Below are 27,879 nucleotides of genomic sequence, written 5' to 3' on the forward strand. Positions count from 1 at the left end.
TGAAATGGGCATTGTTGTGTGAACGTAGCGTCATGAATTGAAACCGATTGTCCTTTGGATTCACGGTTTAAATAATCATAAAAATGATAATAATAATGCACCACTTTTATGCCGCATGTTTTGGGGACACTCAAAGACGCTTCATAGTGTCGACATTATTCATGCACTCACGTATTCACGTTCCGGTGGTGGTAAACTACGTTCTGTTGCCACAGCTGCCCTGGGGCAGGCTGACGCAAGCGCGGCTGCCGGTATTCGCCGACGCCCCCCCCCCCCCCCCCCCCGACCACTACGAAACATTCACACCCAGCCGTAAGCCAGCGTGAGTGACACTGGAGGCAAAAGTGGGTGAAGTGTCTTGCCCAAGGACACGACGACACATGACGCGGTCACAGTGGGATTCGAACAGCCAACCCTTCAGTTACTGGATGGCCCAATTCTACCTCTTGAAACCTTGACAGTTAAAAAATAAAATAAAAAATGTTCTGCAGGTTTTTATATTTTCTCAAAACAGCCAGTCCAGTACAAAATAATTGTAAATATCGAAATGATCAGAAGGGTTTCACAAGTTTTTCCAAACTTAGCCGGCTGGTGCTTGGGGCTGCGGTGGCAGGGTGATAATCGCGTGCAGCCGGTTGCACTCATGAGCCGCGAGGTTGGAGTGCTTCCTTTTTCCACCTCTGTTAAAATTCACTGCCATAGAGAAAAAGGACGAGACAAAACACAACCATGGACTGTGCCAGAATGGATACGGTATAACATGTTCGAGAGACGTATACATGGCGAGCTGCCGAACAAGCACCAGATAGGAATGCGTAGATACGGCAGGCCTCTTTTGTGCCGCATGCCACCAGGACCAATAAACGCGAAACCCGAAATAAACACCTGCTTAAGAACAACAGGACTTGCGCATAGAAACACCAAATCTCCTGTTTCCTAATCGCTGGCCATCAGCATCCCTGGCCTCCAACCTGACTGAGAAGCATTTATTTCAAATGGACGCCCCCCCCCCACCCCACCCCTCCCGAATAAATGCCTCCTACAAACGATACAGCAATTCAAGACACAACAAGGTACAACTATTCAGTGAAATAGTCGCCAGAAATAGCTTTTACCGTGATTTCTATTTCAATTAAGCCTGACCATATTTCCCTAAACTGTGGCAACGACCTTAACGCGCCACTTACTTTTTCTGCTTGGAAAAATAAATGCCTGTTCCCAAATCAACATGTCCTTTAAAAAAAACAACAACTGTACTCGTGGGGAGAAATGGAAAATCCTCATCATCCAATCAACCAACATGAACTTTCCGAGCCTCCATCCTTATATGAGCACAAAATAGATGCCTGGCTCCAATAGTTAGTACGGCAATGACGAATTTCTTCAAATAGGGGCCTCTGTCTCCATTTGTCACTTGGACGTATAACTGCCTCTCCTCAAATCAGCACGAGTCTCACCCTTTCATGCACTTTGTAACCTGATAACATGAGAAGCTGTCCACTGTAGTAGCCGCTGTCCCTCAAAGGGTTAAAAATTCACCCAAGTGAACCGACATCAGCGCGCCTCGCCTCCAACCTTACTCAAGAAATCGCACAAATTGACAGTTCACCCAAATATCCTCGTAAAATAATTTGAGAGACTATCCAAGCCAAGGTTTTTTGTTGCTTTCTAATTCGGCTCTTTCGCACCCAAACAGGCTTCATTGGTCGGATTCTAGCGACGGCTGAGTTTGTTGGTTCAAAGGACGACGCCGTGCTGAGGTGAAAGTGAAATCCGTGAGTGACAGCCGGAGACGGCGATATAAATCGGCCAATGTGGGCCCCCCCCCCCCGCGTCTCCGTTTCTGCAAGTCAAATCCTCGCATGCCGCCACCTCCTCTATTGTGGCTCTGCTCGCACATTATGAATATTTCATGGCAAGCATCTGACACCATGCCCAGAACGATATTTCACGTTTTTTTTCTTCCCCCCCCCCCCCCCCCCACGTTACCCTTCCCCCACTTCTCCCACACTCCCTGACAGAAAGCCCGAGGTTAGAAAGCGTCACTGAGGTGTGAAGTGGGGCTGTGCCCCCCCCCCCCTGCCCCCCGGGGCAAAGGATAGGATTTACGATGGATGATCATCAGGTGGACATTTTCCTTCTGCTTTTCTCTTCTTTTGTCTCCCACTGCTGATGAACTATTAAGATGTTCACGGTTTGTTGTCGCTCGTCACAAGATGTTTGCTCGATCGGTGTATGATTCAGTAACAACTGGGAACCCCCTGCCCCCCCCCCCGCCCCCCATCAGATGAGGTGAAATGACTCAGCACAGGAAGGAAGTTCTTATCTTACTCCCACCTTAGCTACCGCTGCCTCAAAAGAAGCCCAGAAGTGCTACTAGCTAGCTTGACATCACCTGCTTAGGTGTGAAATGCGTTGTGACTCGTTATCGAAGGTGGTTTGCATCATCTGAGCTCGAATACAACCCCCCCCCCCAAAAAAAACAATAATTGATGCACCCCTTAAAATTTTTACAATTGCATACATTTATAATTTCAACTGTAATTGATTCCAAAATATCATAATTTCAAACTCAAATAATCCAAAAATCCTGTGTGGCATTTGCGTGTTCTCTCCGGGCCTGCGTGGGTTTTCTCCGGGTACTCCGGTTTCCTCCCACATTCTAAAACATGCACGGCAGGCTGATTGAACACTCAAAATTGTCCCTCGGTGTCATTGCGAGCGTGGATGGTTGTTCGTCTCTGTGTGCCCTGCGATTGGCTGGGGTGAAGACTGTCTGTAACTTCCACTAGCGACCCAGGCTAAACTTAACTCGTCCTCGACATACGGTAATATTAGTCTCTGAGTCAAGTTGTATCATTTCGACATACTGCCTTGGGGGGGGCGAATCCTCTTTAGATGGGGCTTTGACCTCCTCTCATGCCATTTGAGAGATTTATAGAAAAAGCATCAAAACTGCAAATAAGTGAGTTTTCAGAAAATGGAAAATGAATTTCAAAAATGCCATTTACATTTGCGTATATGAAGGGTGAATACAATACCTTTTTTCATGCTACGTTAGTGTCTAATAATGGCAATGTTTAAAAAAAAAAGTTACTTTATACATTTATTTCACATTCCATTTAATTTATTTGATCCTATTTTGGCAGAGGCAATTTATCGCTCGCAGTTTTTCATTTCATTATAAACGTCATTAACTCGGTTCCTTCTTCCAGTTTTATCATTCGCATTTTGTCCTGAATCTAACCATGACCTTAAAACCTATTGTATTGAACCGTGATTTATTTATTTTTTTGTAACCTTTACCGTTCCACCCCAAGTAATTAACTTCTTTTTACATTTGTGACACCGTTAATGTTAACAGCGGCGTCATAAACGCTCTGAGTGTTTTATTGTCGTAATTAGGCGTGGGCCGGGTTCAGATTCTGATGGTACGATAACCTTGAGCAAACATCGCACGGTTTCACTCTGTTGTCATTTTGCGGTTATAGCAATATGCATAAAAGTATCCTTTCGGAATGTTTCGCTCATGAACTCACTTTTCCCCATGAGAAAGACCATTTTTTTGTAACAAGTGCACCATAATGGGTCATCCTGCACTGTTTGTGCTTAGCAAAGAGCCTAAATGATCGTGTTCTAACCCAAATGTAGCCTGATTGTTTTTTAATGCTCCCCTGATTGCATTCTGCGCCTTTTCTCACATTTTAAATGAATCACAATTCAAAATGCCAATGTCAATCATCTATCATCTTCTTATAAATAATTGTTTGCTCTTTATTGGGTCCAGTATTTGGTCATCTGTAAATGGTCCGAACGTTTCAAACATTTCCTCTTACAAACGTATGGACCGAAAATGAGAGAAATGCGGCGGCACACGTCAAAGCATCAAGTACGCTTACACAACCAGCACCAAGACAATACCAAAAATATTACAAAATGACGTTAGGTAAAAATACAAATCTGCTTTTTCATCAGGTACACTCGATCGTCCAAATATAACAAAAGTTACTTCAAATTAAAAGTACAATACAAAAAAAAAAATCAAAAATATTAGGGACATTTAGAAAAAATATATAAAGATAGCGATAAAAAAATGCTAACTTAATTTGTTGTCCAACATATCTAAATGTTCCAAAATTTATTAGAAATTTGGAAAACCAAAATGTGTTTGTATAGGAAAATAAAATAAGTGCCTTAATAATATTGGTGAAAAAAATACAAATGATACAATACTTTAACCAATATTTGTGTCCTACTAATAAAAATTGGGACTATTTTTTATGAAAAAATACAAAATATTACCCAAATACCTTGCTTTATATATATATATATATATATATATATATGCTTTATATTTTGCACAAAAATATTAGTCGTCCACAAATACTGGTTATCTTTGCCACGTTCTTGTTGTCTTCTGCTATTTGCATCTTCTTTCTCCGTTTTTGATTTCATCTTCTGCTGCGCACTAAATGGCGACGGCAAAAAACTGCGACGACTCTCAAAAATGCTGCATACAGTATTAATGGGCATTAAAAATTGAAACTGTAATGCTCACTGTTTTATTTCAATCACGTTTTTGGGGTAACCACGAATCGTTTCTTCCCTTGTAGCTGTCCAGAGAGCTACGCAAGAAATAATATTCCAACTTCTGCTTGAATTGAATAGCAATTGGGAGATCGAGTGGCGATAAAGATTCCACTTGAGCTGTTTGTCGTCACCAAGTCTAACCTAAATATTATGTTGATTTACAGTAAATATGCGGCGTTGTGCGTAAAGTCCCTCCGAGATCCACCGCTCCCACACAGATGCTGAGAAATCTGCTCCAAACAAGGCGGCCCCGCTCCTGCTTTTGCATTTCAATTTAGCATTTCACACAAGTTGCGGCGCGTTGCCTCGCTGTGAGCTTCGTTGCACCCACGCGGCTTCTCGCTGCTCCCGTTCGCTGTTCAAAGGCCTGCGACTTGGCTGGGAAATTGCGGATTTCCATCGTGGATCCCTCGGGTATCGAAACATCCGACGCATGTCCGGCATGTCTTTTCACCTTTTCTGCACTCAGAATTGATGTCCTGACCTCGCGGTGGCGGGCCGTGCATTTGGTACCTGGGCGTCCAGAGGGATTTGGATGGTAGATGGTAAATGGGCTCTCACTTCTAGAACACTTTTCTACCTTCGGTGTTCTCAAAGCACTTTTCCTCGTTGACCTACTGATGACGCAGCATGCACTATAAGGCGCTTCGGATTATGAAGCGCGCCTTCAATGAATGGCCTATTTTGAAACTGTTTTCACATATAGGGCGCTCTGCATTTGAAGGCATATAGAATAGAAGCTATAATAGTGGCTGCGGTTGCGCTATGGATCCACCGCGCATGTGGTTTGCAGCCACTGTATACAGTGTGAGTGCACATGCGAGCCAATATCTCACTTCCTGCACTCGACCCCAGCAAGGCTCTTATCTGCTCCGAAAGCTCCGTTTTATGGTAAATGGGCTTTCACTTGTATAGCGCTTTTCTACCTCGGGTACTCAAAGCGCTTCACGCTGTTACCTCATTCATCGACTGGTGATGCAGCACCGGGAGCAACTTTGGGTTTTAGTATCATGCTCAAGGGCAAATCGACATGGTTGCATTTGCCGGGGGTTGAACCACCAACCTCCGGATTGGGAAACGACAACTCAATCACTGAGCCATGCCGCCCCAATTTAGCGAATTTAATCCCCCACATCGGAAATTTAGAAACCATCAGTTTTGCAAAAATACACGCAACTCTTCCACTAACATCATTTTAATTGATTCAGAAACAATATTTCGCTAATAATATAAAGACAATGAAATAAAATACATCAGCATCACCAGAGATGCTGATTATTAAATGTGTCCATGTGTGCGGTTTGTTGCTCGAACTTCAGAAGATAGTAAAAATTGTGCTTTGGCCCTGTGGTGAGAAATTTGGCTGGATGAAGGGGAAGTCAAGTCAATCATTTTCTTTACAATATGTTCCATGCGGCTCCACGAGTCTAAACACGGCATTCTGATTAATATTGCGTTTGTGGAATCTGAATTAAGCAGCAAAATCCACCTGTGATTAATCCGTCTCCGAGGGCGGCCATTTTGCCTCTTGTTGTCGATTGAAAATGACATCACAGTTGCTCAGGGCTCAGGTAAGGACCAATCATGGCTCAGCTTGCGAATGTCACATGACCAGACAGTAAGCAGGATGGGAAAGTACGGGTGAAATTTTTTGTATTATTGTAAATACAAATTTTTAACTTGACTTCCCCTTTTGCGGCCCGGTAGTCCAGTGGTTAGCACGTCAGCTTCACAGTGCAGAGGTACCGGGTTCAATTCCAGCTCCGGCCTCCCTGTGTGGAGTTTGCATGTTCTCCCCGGGCCTGCGTGGGTTTTCTCCGGGTGCTCCGGTTTCCTCCCACATTCCAAAAACATGCATGGCAGGCTGATTGGACGCTCTAAATTGTCCCTAGGTGTGAGTGTGGGCGTGATTGGTTGTTCGTCTCTGTGTGCCCTGCGATTGGCTGGCAACTGATTCAGGGTGTCCCCGCCAACTCCCCGAAGACGGCTGGGATAGGCTCCAGCACCCCCCGCGACCCTAGTGAGGATCAAGCGGTTCGGAAAATGGATGGATGGACTTCCCCTTTTCAAAAACAATTCCATCGCCAACATAGTTTAAATTGTACCATGACCATGGGCAGATTAGATTCACATGACAACACGTAGACTGTAATCTGATATTAAAAAAAAAAAAAAAAAAAGTGCAGCCAAGAGAAATGCTATGAAATAATCAGAGAAGACTGTTGCAAATAACTTCATACAATTTCACGGAAGAAATATTTGAATCATGTCAATGTAGGTCAGTGCTTCTGATAGAGAAACTCTTACTTGTCCCGTCTGTCACCTCATCACGCTTCCCTATTGCTGCTTTTTTTCCCCTTAAAATCTCACCTGTAAGGCGTACGTGTCGGCGTCGACCTTATAAGGTTTTCTCCCGGAGGAATTAGCTTTCCGAGCGGCCTCGCCTGAGATGCCCCCGTCGGACAAGGGTGCTTATATAAAGCTAATTGAAATGGAGGCGGGCGCCGACAGGAAGGTGATCTTGACTGCAGACGGCTGCCTCTGACCCAAGGGTGCGTCGGGCCCAGGCTCCCATCTGTGTGGGAAGGGATTTTCCTCGCGTGACAAATTGAAGCGTCGTGGTGTCTGCGAGCCCGTCTCCCAGAAATGACATTCCGCATGCCTTCCCCCTGTGATGTTTGGAATTAGACGCACGCACATTAGCGTCCCCGGCTCCTCGATCCTAGCTGGCAAATATCCCCGAGATTTTAACGGTAAACTCCTACAGAGGCACATGACAAGCAGACGGATCTCTTGGCTACACCTCAGCTGGTGATGTCATGTATCCAGCAGGTGTTTCGCTTTTAGCTGCTGATGGAGAACATCTGCCCTGACATCAGCGACTCAGCTGTGTCCGTAGCGGGGAACAGATGTATTTTCATGTCGCCCAAATAAGGTGAACCCCTGCATATTCGTGGTTCGGAATTTGTGAATTTGCCTATTCACGGATTTTTGGGGGTGTACCTATTCACTGGTATTTGCCGCCCACCAAAAAACTCACTGAGTTGCTGTTTTTGTGTTTAGGCCAAAGCCATGTCTAATAAAATATAAATTGTCCAAGCAAAGGCGCCAAAGCAGACAAAAATAGAGCCACCCCTACTGGCAGACCAAATACCGTCATTTTCCGCATTATAAAGCGCTTTGGAGAATAAGGCTCACCTTCAATGAATGGCCTATTTTAAAATTGTTTTCATATATAGGGTGCACCGCATTATAAGGAACATAGTGTAGAAGCTACAATAGTGGCTGTCATTGCATTATGCATCCACTAGATGGAGCTACACTAAAACGAATACAATACAATACAGCCTTATTTTTATAGCGCTTTCACAACCACTGCAGCTGTAACAAAGCGCTTTACAGAACATTTCAAATACTACGTCTAAGAAATCAGACTATAGATCAATATATAAGGCGCATTGGATTATAAGGCGCGCCGTCGGACTTTGAGAAAATTGGATCTTTTAGGTGCGCCTTATAGCGCTGAAAATACGGGACAATAACTCTTACGTAAAACTTGTTGAAAAGAAAGATTTTATTTCAGAAATCAACAAGTGCCATATGGATTTTACGGCAGCTGTCGTCATCTCCCCTGGAGCCAATCACAAACCCATAAATTTGAATATAATATTCACAGAGATCGCAATTTTATTTTATTTTTTTGTATTGTTTTGCCTCAGGTTAACTGCATGAAACAGTCCAAGCCATGTTGATTGCTGACATTTTCAGACATATCCGCTACGCGACCACCATTAGACCGGCAAACATTCGTCACCGGGGTAGAATTTGCTGACAAATGTTCCCGCTCAGGTGGCACATACAGTAGATGCTCCTCTACAAAAAAAAAACATTTTTTTTCTTTTTTGGGGGGCGGTGTTTAGTATGTCTGTGTCTGTACCGAAGGGATCAGTTAGTTGGGGACCAGCGCTTTACGCCATTGTTATGCACATCCGCTCCTACGCGCGCCTTATAAAATACTTGTATGACACTGACGTCACCGTCAAGTACATTGGCTGTTCGCGAGCGGAGTCATGCTGACCTCGGCCTTTCGGCAGCTCGTCGCCATATGGTCCATCTGCACGTCGGCAATATTTTGGCAAGAGTCTTTGCGAAGGTCAAAAAACATCAAGTCAGGGGACGCTGCTGGAATTGCACCGAGGCTAATTGCTTTCTCCTTCATTCATCTCGAGCTCGCCTGCTCTCTCTCGCTCTCTCTCTCTCCTTCCTCCCACGGAATTTAGTAATCAGCTTTAGGATGTTTCGGAGATGGAGATGGATTTGGTTTTCCTCCGCTGCCCTCCACCACCACCCCCCCCCCCCCCCTCCTTGTGACCAGCCCGCCTCTCGCCGCTCTTAAACACACCATCATACATCTCCACCTCCCCTCCCTCATACCCCACCACCTCGGCGCATGAGCCGAGTCAGCAAAAAACTCCCAAATTCCTCATTACTCACAAACACCCGCAATACACTTAGCGTGATTTGCTCCTAAGGGACGCTTGGTGAAAAGCTGGACCTTGAGTGAAACCTTTTGGGAGTGGCGTGCGATCACACGACAACATGTGAGATAATGTGTGTGTGTGTGTGTGTGGGTGTGCGTGCGTGCGTGTGTGCGTGTGAAGAAACTGTCTCGTGCTTTCTCACTTAGTATGACCATGTTAGTCATGCGCTCAAACGAGAGTTTCTAGCTCTGACATCGCTCGAATAATTCTCCTCGAGTGGTTCTCGAGCTTTTCACACCAAGTACCACCTTTTACCTTTATCTTTGTCTCTCCAAGGATAGCGGCGCGCTTTATTCCTGTTTAGTATACTTCATATTGTAAGCCGCTGTTTCCCCGTAGGAGTTTGTCAAAGTACGTGGCCTGAAATTCACCTGAAATGGCTGCTCAGACTGAGCCAATGAATGGTTTGAACAACTGACGAAATCCTGAACAACTAAATAAATTGTGCATTTAGTTCCATCTCGACTCTTACTATGATAGTCCGAATAGTGACGTGCGAATACTGTATACACTTGCTCTACTTACAAACGTCTCTTCGTACGAAATTTTCAAGTTACCAAAGGAACAACAGGAAACATATTACCTCTTGTTACGAAAGAAATTTCAAGATACGAAAGGTAAAAATACAGTATGGACAAATTCGAAGGGTTGTTAAAAGCCGACAAAAGCAAACATCCATGGATCAGTTATTTTCAAAACGCCAGGCAAAAAACACTTCTGGGAGAGAACATGAACTAAAGAGGGCAAAAAATGACAAGGACACAGTCAAAAGTTAAATAACCATCACTTTTTTCTATTCTTTGTTTTTTCCATGATGCACAACTGTCATTGATTGTGCAATAATCTAATTGTAACATGTATTTGTTCCATATTTGGATGCATTTTTATGCTTTAGAAAACATTTATGTCTGAATTTTGAGGGTCTTGGAACGAATTAGGGCATTTACATGGAAAGCGCATCTCTACTAACATATTTTCTTGTGAAGAAACTTCTGCCAGAACGAATTAATTTCATATTTTGAATGTTGTCACGACTGCCGTAATTTGAGTCATCGTTGCCCCGTATGCAATGTCTTCTTGCGCAACAACGCAGTGCCCGGAGGGGACGAGGGGGTTGGGGGGGGGGGGGGGGTTCATTGGCGTGGAGACGACGAAATAAGCGCCCCTCTGTCATGGCGGCCTTGGCAAGAGGTAGCTTTTATAAATGGCATTGGGGTAAGCGGGAATATTGGCTACAAGCTTGGAGATGAGATTCCCCCACCCCCTCCCCCCCCCCCCCCCAGCCTGCGGCGCAGGTGATGGATTGCTGTACCTTCCAGGTTTGAGCTTGGCAACGCCCCAATATTCCCGCCGAATAAAGTGACAGGCAATATATAAGCCATCAGTTCAGGCCGACTGCGCCGCCGAAACTCCCACTCGCCGCTTCTTTCTTAGCCGTGCCCCACCGAATGTGTGCCGCTTCCCTACTTGAGCGTGATGAAAATCATCCCCCTTCAGCTCCGCTCTCCTGATCCCGGGGAGTTTGAGCCTTAACAGCCACGCTGATTTCAGCGCAGGGCGTCATCGGCGAATGTTCAAGGGAACAACTCTGGTTGGTTCAAGAAAGCAAAGACAACCATAGCGACAAATTTGCTCCAACCAAGAAACGGATTTCTGTCCTAGAATTTCTTTGTCACTAGCGCAAAAACTGTTAGTCCGTTACTTGTGTCGAGTGTAAAATTTGGGGGGGGGGGGGGGGGGGGGGGATGGTCACCCGGGGCTGAACAGGTTGGGGTGCAGATTTTGGCAGACCTGGATGAAAACTCCAGGGGAAAAAAAAAAAATTGAGGAGCAGTCAACCTGGGCGCCAAATTTTAGGGAGCAGTCAACCTTGTGTGCAAAAATGGGGCAAATTTTAAGGTAAAAATTTTTATTAATATGGGCAAACATTTTTTGGGGGGGGGGGGGGGGGATAGTGTGCAAAATCTTACAAAGCAACCACCACGGGTGCAAGAACCGGTCACCCCAGGAGCAATTATTTTTGGGAGCAGTCATCCTGGGTACAACATTTTGGTGTTCACCTCCAGGTGTAAAAAAAATATATTGAGGAGCAGTTAGCTTAGTCTTCCCACTTTTCCATCTCGTACTTCAGGTCGGAGACGCGAGCGGTCGTCTCAAACCAATAATTCCGCCAAATTAAAAGCTGGCCGATGATTGCATTCCTATCATTCGATCACTCGGGGGGCCGAGAGCAAAGGGGTTAGCGCCAGACATTTCTCGGGAGAAAGCGGGGCACATTTGCAATCACCCCCAAGTTCAAAAGGGTAATTTATTCGCAGTCTGCGCTTAAAGTCAGTCTGCTCAGGATGCCGCTGGGGTTGCGCCGCCAGAAGAAGAGACACATCATTTTCATTTTATTTATTTTTTTTGCTCACTTTCCCCCGCCGCCGCTGCTGCCCCCGCTCGCCATTCCTCCTACTCCCCCTCCTCCTTCTCGCCTGTTGTTGTTCCTCCCAGAAGCCCCGCGTGGCGTCTTTTAGCGCGCGCCGGCGAGCATATTTCACTTTTACATTCATCCGCGCTGACATGCCGGCGCTGATTGAATTCTGAGGCGCGGTAGCGTCTGCCATTATCGCCCTCATCGTCTTGAGTGGTTTATCTCTGGCCGCGGCTCAGCGTGACTCCAAGGCTGCGGGGTAGACCAGGGGGCAGGCTCGTGCACTCTTTGTGCCTTTTTATTATTTTGGGGGCGGGGGGGCTTGAGCTTACCCTCAGATACATGTGCACCTGCTTTCAGCTCAAGGCAAAAGCGTGTCGCCTCGCAGTGGATCGGGACCAAGCTCCGCCATGAATCGCATAAATTATAAACCCCCCTCCAAAAATTTGGTATGATTGCCTATATTAGCGCAGAGGTACCTTGACCCAATTTTAGCGTTTTTTGAGGAATTCAAGTTATTCCAGATGTGCCATGACACGAAGAAGAAAATGGAGATGGCCGAAAACTCCCCCGAGTTTCCATCGTCCAATATCATGGTCATAAGCAAATTTTTTTTCGAGGCAATTCGACTCCTTTTGGTCGCTGAAGACATTTCACCTTTCATCCAAAAAGGCTTCTTCAGTTCAGAACGCAAGGGTCATCTTTTATACGCGGACTTTGTTCTTCATCGATTTTTCAGTTCAGGGCCAAAAAGGGGAAACATCTTGAACAAGAAGGAGTCATGTTGCCTCAATTCAACAATGACCTGGATGACTGAGAATCTACACCACAGGTGTCAAAGTCAAGGCCCGGGGGGCCAGATCCGGCCCGCCACGTCATTTCATGTGGCCCGCAGGAGAAAATTATGTGCGTCAACTTTCATAATCCTTGGCTAATAAATAACGTTGAGATTTTGCATCGGCCCTCCGAGGGAAGCCGTAATTCCGAAGTGGGCCGCGACAAAAAATGTGGTCGATTCTGAACACACATTGTTAGCCACCATTTCTGGAAAGTATTGTGTTACCTTGATCCACGAGTCGCCCAATTTACGAGTTTATCAAGGTAAGAGCCACTGCACGGCAGGTTTTATATTTTTATTTATTTTTGCAAGCAAATTGTTTGACTTGCAGTACTTGTGAGCTTCAGGTGCTCCACCGCTAGACATTATTAGTCAACTTCTCAACATCCGGCCACCATCACTGTTGGTTATCTCGCAAAGTTGTTTTATACTCACATTTTCTTTGCGATGGTATTTGGCCATATTTATTATTTTGTAACTAGGGATCCATCCATGCATCAATTTTCTGACCCGCTTGGCGTTCCGAAACCTATCCCAGCTGTCTTCAGGCAGGAGGCACCCTGAACTGGATGCCAACCAATCGCAAACGACGGATCCCAAAATAGAAATGGAAATTGCTGCGACGAAGGACGAAAGCATTAAAATGTCCGGAAATACGAATGAGTGTGGCAAAAAAAAAAATTGCAAAGATGAAGAAAAATGAGCGTTACAATAAGCCGCCGTACGTCTATCACGAAAAGCCGAAATGAGCGGTCTGCCTGCGCACCCTGCGGTGGTCGGACTTGGCGGCGACGTGACTTGACTTTGACATTTCCTATTCAAGTTGTTCCTTTCTTTCCACTGGGCTTCAATCAGCTGGCATTGCGGCCCCCACCTGCCAGCTTGAGTGAGGATCACGGGGTGTCACGGCTGTCCAGAGACCTTAAGCCGCAATCAGCAGCAAATTCTTCCGCCACGTGTCATTCCCCCCCCCCCCCCCACCCCTTTCTTTCCTCATCTTTATCACGGCAAGATGGCATTTAGAATGCGCCGTCTACCGTGGACGTGCGCTTCATTTGAGGTCGAGAGACGCCGCTTGGCCCGTCGATACTTCGCCCGCCGGAGCGGGAAATTGTCTTCCCGCTGCGTGTGCGATCGCAAGCCACCCTGTTATGTATGCTCGGCTGCACACGCCGCGGCGTTCATGAGGGGCTGAGCTGCTGCCACGCCGTCTTGATTCGAGGTGAAAACCTCGGGGTGTCGTGCCCCCGTCGACCCTTCCTGTTCTTTGCCCTTGCCTTGTTCCATCTCTGGCAATTTGCTCGCTTTGTTTTTATTTGGAGTGTTAAGCTTGTCCGCTTCACCGTTCTAAGGTTCTGGGTTCGAATCTCCTGGGGATTGCATGTTTTTGCGTGAGGTATTCTGACAGGAATGCGGATTCCTCCCATCTCCCCAAAAGGTGCAATTAGGTTAATTGAAGACTCTAAATGAGGGGAGTCAAACTCATTGTGCATGCTCGATTGATTTTTGAATGCACATCTAATACAAATGGGGGGTGGGGGGGGCGCAGTTTATGTAATGTGCACGTGAGCAAGAAGAGGCACACTTTCATTGATTGAATGGGACGGAGACAAGTACAAATATAATAAATATAATATAGAATAGCAGACATTCACACTGAAATACCTGTCCAGCTCCAGCTCCTCCCATTCCTCACTAAGCCACGCCCCTTAAAGCCACACATGCGGCACACCAAAACGACAATGCCTACAGTAATTAAACTTGAGGAAACTAGTTAATTTATTGACATTGTCTTGTATTGGATTTTAATAGAATACGGACGACCCCTGCAGACTCATGATTCGACACCTGCGGATTCGCAAATTCGCATATTTTTTTAAAAAATGTTGTTCAATATTTCACAATTTGGGCGAGTTGCCATTTCGCCCATTTTTTTTTTTGTTGTTGTGGGAAATGACTTTTCACTCCAAGTTTATTTCAATGGGTGTCAGTTATGTGCCGATATTTGCAATTTGCGGGCCGGCCCGGTGCCTATCCCCCACAAATAGCGGGGTTCAATGTCCGGTAAGGTTTTTTTTTTTGGTTTGGTTGGTTTTGTTTTTTTCCAAAACGCAAACCAATAGAATTGCTGTGGTTTTTGCTGGCTTGGATTTCGTTAATCAAGGTATGACTGTATGCGCCATTTCTTCTATTTGTTTGTGTCACATCGTGTTCACAACCACTTGTAATGAGAAGTCATGGAAAATCGTAGCATTCGAATATTTCAGTCAACAATTATTGTTCGGTTTATGTTCGGAAGGGATTTGGTGAAAAATATGGTTGGATTCAGATTTCCTGCCAAATTGGAAAGAACAAAACCCTTTTGCGAGCAATGTGAAGCCGACACTTTGTTTGCTTTAGTGGGCCATAAATTGTGATGTGGCGGTCCTTGTGCTCCTAATTGTCCTTAGGTGTTTGTCTAGATCTACCCTATGATTGGCTGGGTACCAGTCCAGGGTGTACCCCGACTTTCACCCAAAGTCAACCGGTACAGGCTCCAGCTCATCCGAGACCCTAAGATATGCGCACTAGAAGATAGACGGACGGATGTCCTATACTGGCCACTTTTTGCCCCCCTGACCCCCCTGTCTCAGGTGGACGTGTACTAATTGAGCCTTCCTCCATCCCGGTCACTGAGGCGTCTCGTGGCGAGAGAGGCCACGGCGTGCCATTCCCAGCGGCGACTCGAGCCTCACCGGATCGATATGGCAAAAAGCTAACAAAACGAACACATGCCGAGCGCCCAGATCAGGGTCATTATCGCCTCTCGCCCGCCACACTTCCGCCGGCGACTGATCAAAGGATATGGATTAACACAAGCGTTCTTGCCTCAACCTTGCTCTCCAATGTTGACAGGGCTCTGAAAGAGCAGCGCCACGCTCAAAACCGAAATGAGCCATTTGGTACAGCCGTATTTGTCCCTTTAAAATGACCAATTAGCAGAATGTGTTATAAATGTGGCAGGTTTGGTGGTGCTGTGACCGAGTAAATCCACTTTTTTTAAAATATCATCATAAATACAGGCCAGTTTTGAATATGTGGTATTCCCAGTTTCGCGTTAGCTGTCAGCATAATGTGACATGTAACCGGTGAAGCATTTCGAAGGTCTTACAAAATATGATAAACTGAATTCTTACTGATGGAATCCTTTTAAACATTTTTGGTGCTTTAATGGTAAAAGTCGTCACAAATACTAATATTTGGCAGATCTTTAAAATGTGGTGTTCATAGCTTGCCGCTAGCGGTTAGCATGCTGACTTTACCGATATGACACAACTGGATAAGGTTGCTTTTTTTTAATTTTTTATTTTTAGATTGTGTAGCAATTTGATTGTCTGACAATGTATGCTAAGTTGAATTACAAATGAACACAGTTATGGCATTGAGTTGTTTGTTGGTATTTTGAAAATATTTACAGTTACGCTAACACTTCTTTTGCTTTCAACTCACAAACATTTAAGGCTCATTTTGGAGACAAAGGAAAAGTGTATTTGTTGAATGATTATCTTTTAGCGTGAGATGTTTCAAGAAGCTCCAGTCTATATCTTAACGGAGACAAGAAGTGCAACTTTTTGTCAAACCCAACACAGTGCAGCTCAGCTTCGGTTCGTGGGCATCAAAGTGAGCCCTTTGTTTACTTTCTGAAAAAGAGGACCACCTATTGACGTTGCAATAATTTTTGGGCTACTGTGTCTCCTATCGGCTAGCTTGTTAGATAGCGTCCGTTGTGTATAATTTGCGCATTTCTTCATTGTTTCCGAAAGCATCATTCGTGACGTCCATGCAATTAGGCAGCGACATAACATGGCATGTTCTTGAGGCTTCAAAAATGCAATGTTTTTGTTTTGTTTTTGTCCATTTGGGATTTTTTGAATTGCTGATGACGGCACATCGCCACGTCAGCGCACCCACCCGGGAGTTGTTTGTAGTAGCACAAAAGAACACTCAATGGTTATCTTTTGTCAAGAAGTCTTAATTTGTGCAACCAACACAAAGTTGGAGTGGCAGGGCCACACGCCAAAGAAAATGTCACGTCCGGCGTTGTTGTTTTTTTAACGTCGTGTCCGTGGAGAAGCACGCGCGCTCATCAGTATGCCTTTAAGAAGCCACGGGGCATTAAAATGCTAAATTGCCCTCCACTCAGGCTAAAGTGATTTTAGTTGTGATTATGCACCATTTCCTCCCACTCAACAGCAGGGGAAAAAAAAAAAAAAAACGAGAGCGAGGGGTGGGGGTGGGGGGGCAGAAAAAATAAAAAGAGCGCTAATTGGTCATGGGGATTGGTGGGAGGCTTCGCTATTTTATGTCTCTGACTTCTAAATGAGTTTGGGAAAGGAGAGGCTGCCACTCTGCCGTGGAGCTTTCTGTTGGCGCCGGCTCAAATTGAAATGATGCACTGTTCCCCCTCACTGCGGCTGCAGCGCGCAGTAATTAAATGCCTCATTGTTGCTTCCTGGGAATTGGAATGGAATATTTCATGCGGCGTGGTGATTATTTGGGGGTGTAGGTGGGGCGTGGATGTAATCACCTTGGCTGCATCTCTGATGAAACGCTTTGCTCGCTTTGGTGCTTGTCGCCGCCGAAAGTGGCCCCCTGGGTTTTTTTTTGTTTTTTTTAACTAAGTGCTTTTATTCATCGCCGGCCTTGTCGTCATGACTTCCTGTTTGTGAAGGAGGCATTCAAAGCAATGTTGCATGAAAATTTGGACCTGCCCAAACACTGTTGGTGTCAGCCTCGGTACTTACCTAGCCCCGACCGATATGGATTTTTGTTGAGGCCGATGCAGATTCCAATATTTGGCCGAATAAAAATTCGGATCGATTGATCGCCAATGAATTTCAAGAATATACTTCACGAATAAGATTTTTGGTTCCTTAATGCTTACAGCAATAAAGATATGAATTCAAGGCAGAAATGTTCTCTTTATTATTATTGTTGGTTTCTACCTTATAAATTTTGAGATGCCGACGAGAGCCAATTCTGAAAATAAATAAATAAATCGGCGCGAACATTTGATTTGCATCTATGAAAAAAAAAAAAAGATCAAAACTTTTTGGGGGACCAGTGTAATGGGGCATTTTGCTCACTTTTAGCAGAAGTGAGAGAAAATGCTTAAATCCAACGCGATTGTCGGTATGTTTGTACCCATCTTAACTCTCTGCGCTTGAGTAAACACCAGATGTTGGCGGAGCCCGGGAGCAAAATAATACTTATCATAAAATCTTGTCTTCTGTTGCTTTCATATGTCAATAACACGCATCTCCGCATTGTGTCTCCTCCGCAGAGGACGCCGGTCACTAACGGCGAAGCGTTTCGGTGGTTCTTCTAGAAACGCCGGTCGCCGTCATCCATCACCCGGCCGGAGGTCACGATCGACCGTGGACCGTCTGCTCGGAGCACGTGACCCAAAGCGCCCCCCACCCCTCCCACACCAAATGCACACACGTGCTCACACAACACCCCCCCATACACACACACACACACACACACACACACATACACGTGGAGCGGAGGACAGAATACAAAGTGGACGTAACGGACGGGACAGAGTTGACAAAAACATACTGGGTGTTGTTTCTTTTTTCGGTGTAATTATTGTACCTTTTGACAGTATCATAATGTATATTTTTGGTGTCTTATGAATGTGTTTTCAGTGTTGGCGGCCGGGCGGGAATGGGCCGCCGCCGAGCTCGTGTAAAGAAAGGACTTGAAAAAGGACAATCTTTTTGGAACCACACAGAAGCCGTCCCAACGGGAGGCGGTTTGACGAGAAACGCAACACACTTTACTCTGGAGCAATAATTATTCAACCTCCTTTTTTCTCCCCCACCGATATCTCTTTTTTTCCACTTCCCAGGAATCATCCGGAAGCCATTTCAGCATCCACTTTTTTTGTCTCGATGAGGCAAGAATGGCACCCACCCTCCCCCATTCTCTTTTTTGTTGAGATTTGTGATGACTCGCCACAGTAACAGGGCACATTGTCTTGTGTGGTGGGTTGCGCTTTAAAAAAAAAGAAAAAAAAAAGACAAAACTGAGCATTTAATTCACTGGAGAGTTCCTGATGGAAAAGTTTGGAGGTGTATTTAAAAAAAAAAAGAAAAGAAAAAGAATGGATGTCAGCAGAGGCATCGTCATGAAACCCTTTCCCGTTTGACACCAATGAAAGTACACTTATACATATTGAACATATCAGGTGTTGTTCTGGAGCTGCAGGGGGGTCGTGGGGGGCGGGACTGAGCGATGCGCTCCATTCTCACCCTCCAAGTATGATCTAATAAGGCTGGATTCACACTGCTCGTCAAAATGTGCACAGTTCCGATTTCAAGCCTCGATCCCTTTTTTTTTTTTTTTCTGGACTATTTCCATGTACATTTCAAATGACTCCTGCACTTATATAAGGAAATAACTTCACAAGCACCAACATGGAAGTAACCACTCACTAAGTCATGAATAATATACATGTTCAACTTTAAATAGAGTTTAGTTGGCCTTTGGCTAACTCTTCGTGCCTGCGTTGATTTCAATGAGGGTGACCTACACCTTCCTCTACTTGCCGCTATCTGCAGTTATTTTGATATATATACACATACACACACACACACATATATATAAAAACTCACCTATTCGCATATTTTGTGCTCTTTCTGGAAAACCCCAAGATGTCACAAGCTCACAATCTAATAGACTATCAAGGTAGTAATCGGTGTCAAAGACGTACTGTTTAAGGGAAGATGAACATCTTTGTAAGTTTAGCCTGGGTTAATAGCGGGAATTACAGAGTCTTCACCAAGTGCATGTACACGGGCGGTTGCGCACACGTTTCTTTTCAAGGTCATCTGAATGTCATTTATTTGTAAGAGTAATGTAAGTTGAGTTTGAAATATTGTTTTGCTATTGTAGTTTGTGATATTTTTTAACCATCAATACACTATTGGCAATTTTTAAAAGGATGCGTGTACGGCAACAATGTTTCGATGACGGCAAAGTTACTTTGTCGGTATATCTGATCTGTGTGTTTACGCTGCCCTCGCACTGGTACGTATCCGATACGTGTCCATCTGTTTCGTTTGTTTTTCCTGAATTGTGCCACAAATCGGAATTGTCGCTTGAAGCGCGTCGTGTGAATCCAGCCTCGGTTCCTCATTGTCCTGAACCCTGTTGTTGCATGTGCAAAATGTGTTTTTTCCGTTTTAAAGACGACTTAAGAATTTGTATATTGTTGTTGTGATGCTTTTATGTGTTCTAATAAAATAACTTCAAGTACGTTTTTGGCATCCTGACTTTGGATCCGGAAGAAAAGGATTAATTAAGATCAGTTGATAAATCGTCATGGTTTTTTTTTTGTTTTGTTTTGGTGTTTTTTTTATCCACCACCCGCCCGTTGACGTAGAGGTGATGGGATGAATCTCACACCGTCCTTTTGCCTCCCTAGTCACGTATTCCCGAGAATGCTAAAACGCTGCGCCGGGGAAGAGTGCTTCCCGGAGGCAGCAGACTTTAAAGGACGAGCGAAATCCCATGTGGTTTGTCATGCTAGAATGCGTAGAGAAGAGTGGGGGACTGAGGAGGGGGTTGGGGGGGGCAGAGGATGATGGCTGGTACTATGTGAGGGAGGGGTTAAGGAAGGCGAGATGTGCTCCTGAGATAGCGCCAGCATCAGAGTGATTGCCGGGTCGTTGCGACTCAGGCAGAAGCGGCTGAGGGGGTATGAAGTGGGGGGGGGGGGGGGGGGTTCAGAAGGAAATCATCCAGGACTGACTGCTCCACCGCTCGCAATCACCCAAATTGAGCTCCTTCACGCAGCCCGCCATGTTGACGGCAGTGTGGCGTCTTCAGCGTTCGATAGCCGCCGCGCCGTACCTCCTCTTTGTTAGTCATCAGAGGGCGGATAACTCGTTCGCTCATTCCCTGGCCGGCAAGATTAAATAATATCACGCACCACTTTAATCCCCACCGCCACACACACACGCATGCCTTGCGTTTGGGATTAAAAATCGTCAGGGTTCTGGTGGTGGTGATGATGAGGAGGAGGGGCGATGTGGCGCTTCCTTCTCCTGGCAGGAAGTGACAACGGTTGAAGTAGGTTGCTTCCTATGGAAAGAAATCAATCAACGCCATAGACTGGTTTATCGCTTTCAAAAATTCACCAAAAATATTTGGATGACTGAGAGAGGTGGACCAGTCTCGTGTTGAGTATTTAAGGGATGAGCGGGACGGTTTCTTCAGCAAATAAAAGATTGAAATGAACGTCCTCTGTCCACAAAAAGTCAACGGCAAGTAGAAAGTAGAAAAAAAACATTTTTAATCTTACAATTACACTGGGCAACAAATTGAACTTTTCGAGATGTTTTTTTTGGGGGGGGGGTGACTTTTCCGAATCCGCCCTTGATTTTTTTTCTCAAGCACATTCTATAATAAAAATAGGACAATACAAAATGTAACATACGAATTTAATATTTCTGAATTAAGGGTTAGCGTGGGCAACCCGGTGGGACAGTGGTTAGCGCGTTGACCTCACAGTGCAGAGGTCGTGGGTTCGATCCCGTTTCTGGCCTTCCGTGTGTGCAGTTTGCATGCTCTGCCCGGGCCTGCGTGGGTTTTCTCCGGGTACTCCGGTTTCCTCCCACATTCCCAAAAAAATGCATGGCAGGCTGATTGAACACTACATTGTCACGGATGGTTGTTCGTCTGTGTGTGCCCTGCGATTGGCTGGCAACCGGTTCGGGGTGTCTCCCGCGTACTGCCCGTAGACAGTTGGGATAGGCTCCAGCACCCCCCGCGACCCTTGTGAGGATAAAGGGGTTGGATGGAAGGATGCGTTAGCGTCAGCAATAGGTGGGATTTTTTTCTGAGATGTCCCTAGCAACGCATGGTAAAATCCATCTTTGCACAAGCTTTTATATGTCAAATTTAAAAACAAAAATGAAAACATCTCCAAAACCTGATGCACTCGAAAAAAGTGAAGGAATTTTTCAAATCATGATCAAAAATACATTGAAAGACACAAAAAAACCCATCACTGTTTCATATTTACTGTTGATCAGTGTTATTTGGGCCCTAATTGTACCAAAAATTGGCGTGCCTCAGGGTCCCAAGAGTTTATCTTCATCTCTCTCTCTCTCACTTTCTCTTTTTTCGCACAAATGGTGCTGATGTGGTTACATAATTGTTTTTTTACACTTATAACAACGACAATCTAGCAAGCATTGTTTTGGAATGACAACAGGAGAAAGAGTCAGAACATGGAGATGACCATTTGACCATGTATTTGGCTCTATACGGTATAAGTGATCCGTCATCCATTTTTTGCTGTTGTCAGTTTGCAGTTTGGCGACGTTGCGAGTTGAGATGAGATCATCCCTGTTCAATGAAGTGTCACCTGTCATTCGGTTTGGGACCAACGGGTGGCACTGTAGGGCTCCCCCTGCAGCTGCACACCTGTTGGTCATTCGGTAATTAGTGCTTTAAAAGGACTCCCAGCCCGACGGGTCATTGTTTGCTTGCAACTGTCATGTTTGTTTCTGTCATGGTTCTGTTCCTGTTAGTTTTTTTGCCACAGTCATGGTTTTGTTTTGGTTTTTAGCACTTTGTTTGTTTTGGATGCAGTTTTCTCTGTTTTATTAAATATAATTCGTCAAGTTCACCCTGCTCCTCCCTCCTGCCTGCTTCTTGGGGTCCACCACCACCTTGCTACGTGACATCACCGAAGCGCATTGAACAACTCTGGATGTCCTCGGGTAGATGCTAACTCACCTGTTGCTCATCCACATGAACAACAAATTAGACAAAAAGACACACTTTTGCAAATACACCACTTTTATTTGAGGGGTTGTCCCTCCCCCCCTTCCAGAGCGGGTGCAGAAATAGACATTTTCCCGCAGTGAACTCGGTCTGAACCGCTCTCGCATGAAATATCCTGTGTTTGCTGATGCTATACCTGAGCTATAGCGGCAGGACAAATAAAATGGGATCCCCAGGAGATGAAGTCATTTGATGGCGGGAAGCGAGCTGCGCAGACCTTGAGGAAAAGTAATCATTCATTAACTTGAAGGAGCAAAAAAATAATTACATAATTAAATATATATATTTTTTCTACAACAGAATGAAAATCTTCATCTCTTTTCAAATCTCTCGCGCTCAATTTCAATCGACATTGTCCAATTGCCTTGCTCACCCCTACCCTACGTATCTGACTCGGCACTCAACAAGCAACCACATCGAACTCTTTCCCTCATGGTCCAATGAAAAAAAAAGCTGCCACATTACTGAGAAATTTGCATGAAAGAAAATATGTCATGATTCTGTCCTGTTTTTTTTTTTCAGTGTCTGGTGGAAGTGGAGGGTGTTCCCTCCAGAGTCGCACCTATCACTTACCTGCCTCATTGTCCAGCTGCCTTTATAAACCCAGCCACGCCAAAAACTGATTATTAGCCTTGCTCACAACTCTTGTCTCAAGTGCAATTTTTCTAGATGCTAATACCTTGTTAATTCCACTCTGGTTCTTGCCATAGTTTTTTTCATTGTGTAAGTCATGTTTTTTGTTACTTTATTCATAGTGCTCTTTTGTATCATTCTCACAATTGGATTTTCTTGTCTTTTTATGACAAGTGATTCTATTGACTACAGAGTCATATTATAAGTAATAGTACTCTTGAGTACATTTTGTCTCCTCTGGCCACAGCTGCGTACCACAATATGGACAGGCACAGGGTACACTCTTTCGGCTAAGTGAAAATAGTTTCCCTTTACCCCAGTAGGGGACCTTCTCAGCCTAGTCTTCTTTCTCTTAATTACTGTGTCAGCTCAGCGCTGCGCAGCATCCTGTGGCACAGTGTGGTACTGCACTTGACGCGCATAATTCGAAATTTGGATTCGCCCGTATCCTGACATGGAAAAAAAAAACATTGTTTGCGATATAACGGCGGCACAAACGATGATCCGTGAGTACATGTATATTCATTGTTGGTGTATCGATATCATATTTGCTCCCTGTCACGTTCCCTCCACCTGCTGACAGACGGGGGGGGGGGGGGGGGTGTCTTTGAACTCCCGCGCACAATTGTAAGAATTAGCATGTTAACAGTGAGGGACGGAAGTCAAATGAACGTGTCACTTTGATTCCACCCCAATGAGCATGTGACGTCTCATTTGAGCAAACCTTCCCATTTCATCTATGCACCCCCCCCCCACCCCCCAACATTGTGTGCCCCAGCATGAGGCGAAGGCACACTGTGAGAATGCGGGGCCGTGCTCGCACATAACGAGACGGCGTAACAGCAAGCCTGCCTCCTCCCTCCTCTTCCTCCAGCCTTGTCTTTCATTATTTATTTACCCTGCACAGTTTTTTCTCCACGGCACGCATATTGATGCGGGGGAAAAGCAGGGTGTGAGTGCGTGTCACAATCATTTCCTGACGAAGGAGACAAGGTGGAAGTAATCAGCAGCACGCTGATGCAATATGACAGGCCGTAGAAGCACCGGTACACACTTAAGAGCAGGGGGGAGTGAAAATAACATCACCAACACACTCCATGACTGAAGGGGGAAATTTGCAAAAAAAAAAAAAAGGCAACACTGGGATGGCAAGTCGGTTTGCTAAGTTTGGAAAGTTGGGTTTTTGCTTGTGGAGAAAATGCTCTTTTCCATAAAGGTGTGAAAATGATCGGTGATGTCGTTCATCCATCGGAAAATGAGATTATCCTCAGGGTTTAGAAGAGAAAATAAGAAAACCTTTATTTGTCCCACAATAGAGAAATTCCCAATTTACAGCGGCACAATTATGAAAGGGAGAAAGTAGAAGGCAAAAAGCATATAAATAAATATAAAATAGCAAATAAGCACTTGTCAGACCACACGCCTCAAAATGGCTATCCAGAATCATGAGGTGCTTTAATGTCGATGCTTTCGCTTTCTTTACAAGAATGAGGAATTTCAATCTGAATGTACTTTGGAGCATTAGAGCATAATTTCTCATCACTAAAACTCTTTTTTTTTTTCTGTTGGATGTCATTTATGTATTTTTTTAAGCATATTCTTTCAATGTATTTTGCGTATCCCAATCTATGAGAAGACTTTGTGTTTTGTGTCAATGTGTTTTTGTCATCCCACTACAGAACTGACCGTCGTACCTCCCCATCTTTCTCCACTTCCGACTCCCCTGAACCAAGCCCCCTCGCACCCCCGTCCAGCTCTGGGTTCTCAATTTTATTACCTTGCGCCAAAAAAACTTCACACGCGTCAGCCACCTGCCACTCAACCTGCTGTCGCTAAACAGTCGCAAGTGGAAGAGGATGATGAGGATGAGGATGGTTCGTGGTGCGTTCAGGGTCTCTGCCGTCTCTTTCTTCTTATCCTGACCCTATTGTCCGCGGAAAGACACACACACACACACACACACACACGGCCTGGAGGTGAGAGCGTGCTGATTGATTGATTGAGGGGCTAGGCTTCATGACGGCTGGTGACATTTCCACACATACAGCCAAGGCCCATCCCCCAACCCTCATCCTCCTCTTCCTCCCCCGGCAGCGAGAGAGAGAGAGAACGCAATCTCGGAGGAATTAGGCAATCAGTCAACGGGGCTGGATTGCACGCAGGCGCACCAGCAAACGGTTTAACCTAAATGAAAACGTCCCCCCCTGACCCCACCCCCATGACAAAGCACGATTCCGAGTAATGACGTCGTTTTCCACGCGTGAGCACACGCCAGACGCTTTATTAGGTACACCCGCGCAGTTTGATGAGCACCAAGGAATGGATGAACGTTTCCGAAGGAAAAAAACAAAACAAAAACAAAAACAGTGGTGTCCTGACTTGTGAGTTTCATTTGCTCAGTGACCACGCTTGGAACTCAAAACATTCATATTTCAAATCCTCTGTGCCCACTGGAAAGAATGGAAATGGCATTAATCTCATCCAGACCGCTAAAAAACATGTTTTCGTAAAAAAAAATATATATATTATACTGTATTGCATTTCAGAAAAACATACATGAATAACTAGGACCTTTTTTTTCTTTTAAATACATTCAAATTGCACCCCCCCCCCCCAAAAATCGTAGTTTTGCCAGTTTTAACTCCAAGCAGTTAAATGAATAGATTCTGTACAAAGTTAATCAATTGATTGGCCAATATTAGCTCTTTTAAAAGCTAGAAAAATCAGATGCTTTTTTTTATACAGTTTTTTAAAATATACATTAACAGATTACAATTTAATAAAACAATAATGACTTAACCCCCGGCGGCCCGGTGGTCCAGTGGTTAGCACGTCGACTTCACAGTGCAGAGGTACTAGGTTCAATTCCAGCTCCGGCCTCCTTGTGTGGAGTTTGCATGTTCTCCCCGGGCCTGCGTGGGTTTTCTCCGGGTACTCCGGTTTCCTCCCACGTTCCAAAAACATGCATGGCAGGCTGATTGAACACCTGTCCCTAGGTGTGGGTGTGAGTGCGCATGGTTGTTCGTCTCTGTGTGCCCTGCGATTGGCTGGCAACCGGTTCAGGGTGTCCCCCTCCTACTGTCCGAAGACGGCTGGGATAGGCTCCAGCACCCCCCGCGACCCGAGTGAGGATTAAGCGGTTCGGAAAATGGATGGATGGACTTTACCCCCTGCCCCAAAAAAAAAATCTATCCTAAAGTTAAGCAAATACTGAAGGACAATGTATTGTAAAACAGTCAAATGTTCTCTGTGTAATTTACATCTTTATGGATGGATTGATGGTTTGCTTGTGGATAAAATGAATAACAACAACAAAAAAAATCCAAACGCTAATGCTTTGCTTTGTAGACATCCTATAATTTATGTCTTCCATTGAATGAATTCCCCAAAAGAAATGGTAGGGTTTTCATGTGTGTGTGTGTGTGCATGCACCATTACTGGAAGAAATTTGGGAGTGTGTCGGTGAATCTTTAGTGTGCTGGTAGACTTGTCAGCACAGCACCTCCCCTGCAGCCATATTGGATTGTACGGCGTCCCCGCTGCAATTCCTCTGTGGTTGAGCAAGGCGGCCAATGGAGCAGCGGGGAACGGCACAAAAGACATACGCGACGTAAAGAGGCATCCCCGGAGAGAAGAGTGACACCAAGCAGGCGCCCTCCTCCTCCTCCTCCTCCCCCGTCCTTCTTCTCCTCCTCCTCAGCGGCGTGATTAATAACCCCGACGCCCCATAATCTCTCCATCATCTATCTATGTAAATGCCCCCAGACCTGCAGCGCCAAGACTCTTTGACTGATGGCTGCTCCCTCTCTCCCTCTGTGTGTGTGTTTGTGTGCTCTTTTTTTCTTTTTTGCAGATGCCATATTGGCAAGTGTGTGAGGGGATGCAAGGAATGGAAAAGATGCTCACTTCCACTGGAAGCTATGGTCTTCATCATCACTAGTGATGGGCGATACTGAAAGCATCGTTGAGCATCGGCATATCAAGTAAATACTGGAGCCTATCCCAGCTGTCTTCGGGCAGTAGGCGGGGGACACCCCGAATTGGTAGCCAGCCAATCGCAGGGCTCACAGAGACGAACAACCATGCACGCCCTCACCCACACCTAGGGACAATTTTGAGCGATCAATCAGCCTGCCATGCATGTTTTTGGAATGTGGGAGGAAACCGGAGTACCCGGAGAAAACCCACGCAGGCTCGGGGAGAACATGCAAACTCCACACAGGGAGGCCGGAGCTGGAGTTGAACTCGGTACCTCTGCACTGTGAAGTCGACGTGCTAACCACTGGACTACCGGGCCGCCCTCGATACTAACGTGATCCCGATATTCCTGTTATGTTGCAAGTCAGATTAAATTTTAAATTTTGGAAAAACAAACAATAAAAAAAAATACATGAATAAACAATCAATTAAAAAATAAAGCTAACAAAACAATAGGATAAAAGTTATTGTGCTGGTCTGGTTTCAGTACTTCAAATGTTCTACGACCTAAAATGACGAAACATGCGGTGGTTGGGTGGGCTATTTATTTTCGAACCGGGATGTGTTTAACTACCAAAAGTGTCGGGAGTAAAACAAACAAAAATAAATATTTTAAAATAAATGTTTTTAGACATATCATACCATAAAAAAATGTTTTTAAGAGTATTTTATGTTTTACGGACAAACAAACTACCCAATGGTCACCTGACAGTATATTGTGTAAAATGGACAGCTTCCAAATGTTATATGTGGTTAAAATGGTTCTTTCTATGATTTCCCATCATGTTTCCATTTGGACTCTCTGAGCGGCTTCTCACAAAAGACGTTTCGCGCGTCCGACCGATGCCAAGTGAATTATGCAGGCGACATTTACAGGCGATCAGATTACACGCGCTCGGCGTCGCGCGTGATCAATGGACGAGAGGCTCGACTTCCGGTCTCGAAGGTTTCACCGTGACGTCACACACTTTTCCGGGTGCACAGTTGTTCGCGATTTCGGATGGCACCGCTTGCAAATGAAACCCCTTCCGTGTCATTCG

At 45.1% G+C, this 27,879-nt stretch overlaps 1 protein-coding gene across 2 annotated transcripts in view; it reads left to right on the plus strand.

The window, feature by feature from the left end:
• The window catches only part of cxxc4 (CXXC finger 4), a 35,445-nt gene extending 15,755 nt beyond the window's left edge, over nucleotides 1–19,690 (plus strand). For both annotated transcript variants that reach the window (XM_086121201.1, XM_086121200.1), the window contains exon 3: nucleotides 17,709–19,690. In XM_086121201.1, coding sequence (XP_085977327.1) covers nucleotides 17,709–17,753 — 45 coding nt within the window. In that variant the 3' untranslated portion in view covers nucleotides 17,754–19,690. The remainder of the gene's footprint in view (nucleotides 1–17,708) is intronic.
• The last annotated feature ends 8,189 nt before the right edge of the window (nucleotides 19,691–27,879 follow it).

The sequence above is a fragment of the Hippocampus guttulatus genome, chromosome 9, assembly GCF_054856545.1.
Source record: "Hippocampus guttulatus isolate MCC_2025c chromosome 9, RoL_Hgut_1.0, whole genome shotgun sequence".
Taxonomy (NCBI): Eukaryota; Metazoa; Chordata; class Actinopteri; order Syngnathiformes; family Syngnathidae; genus Hippocampus; species Hippocampus guttulatus.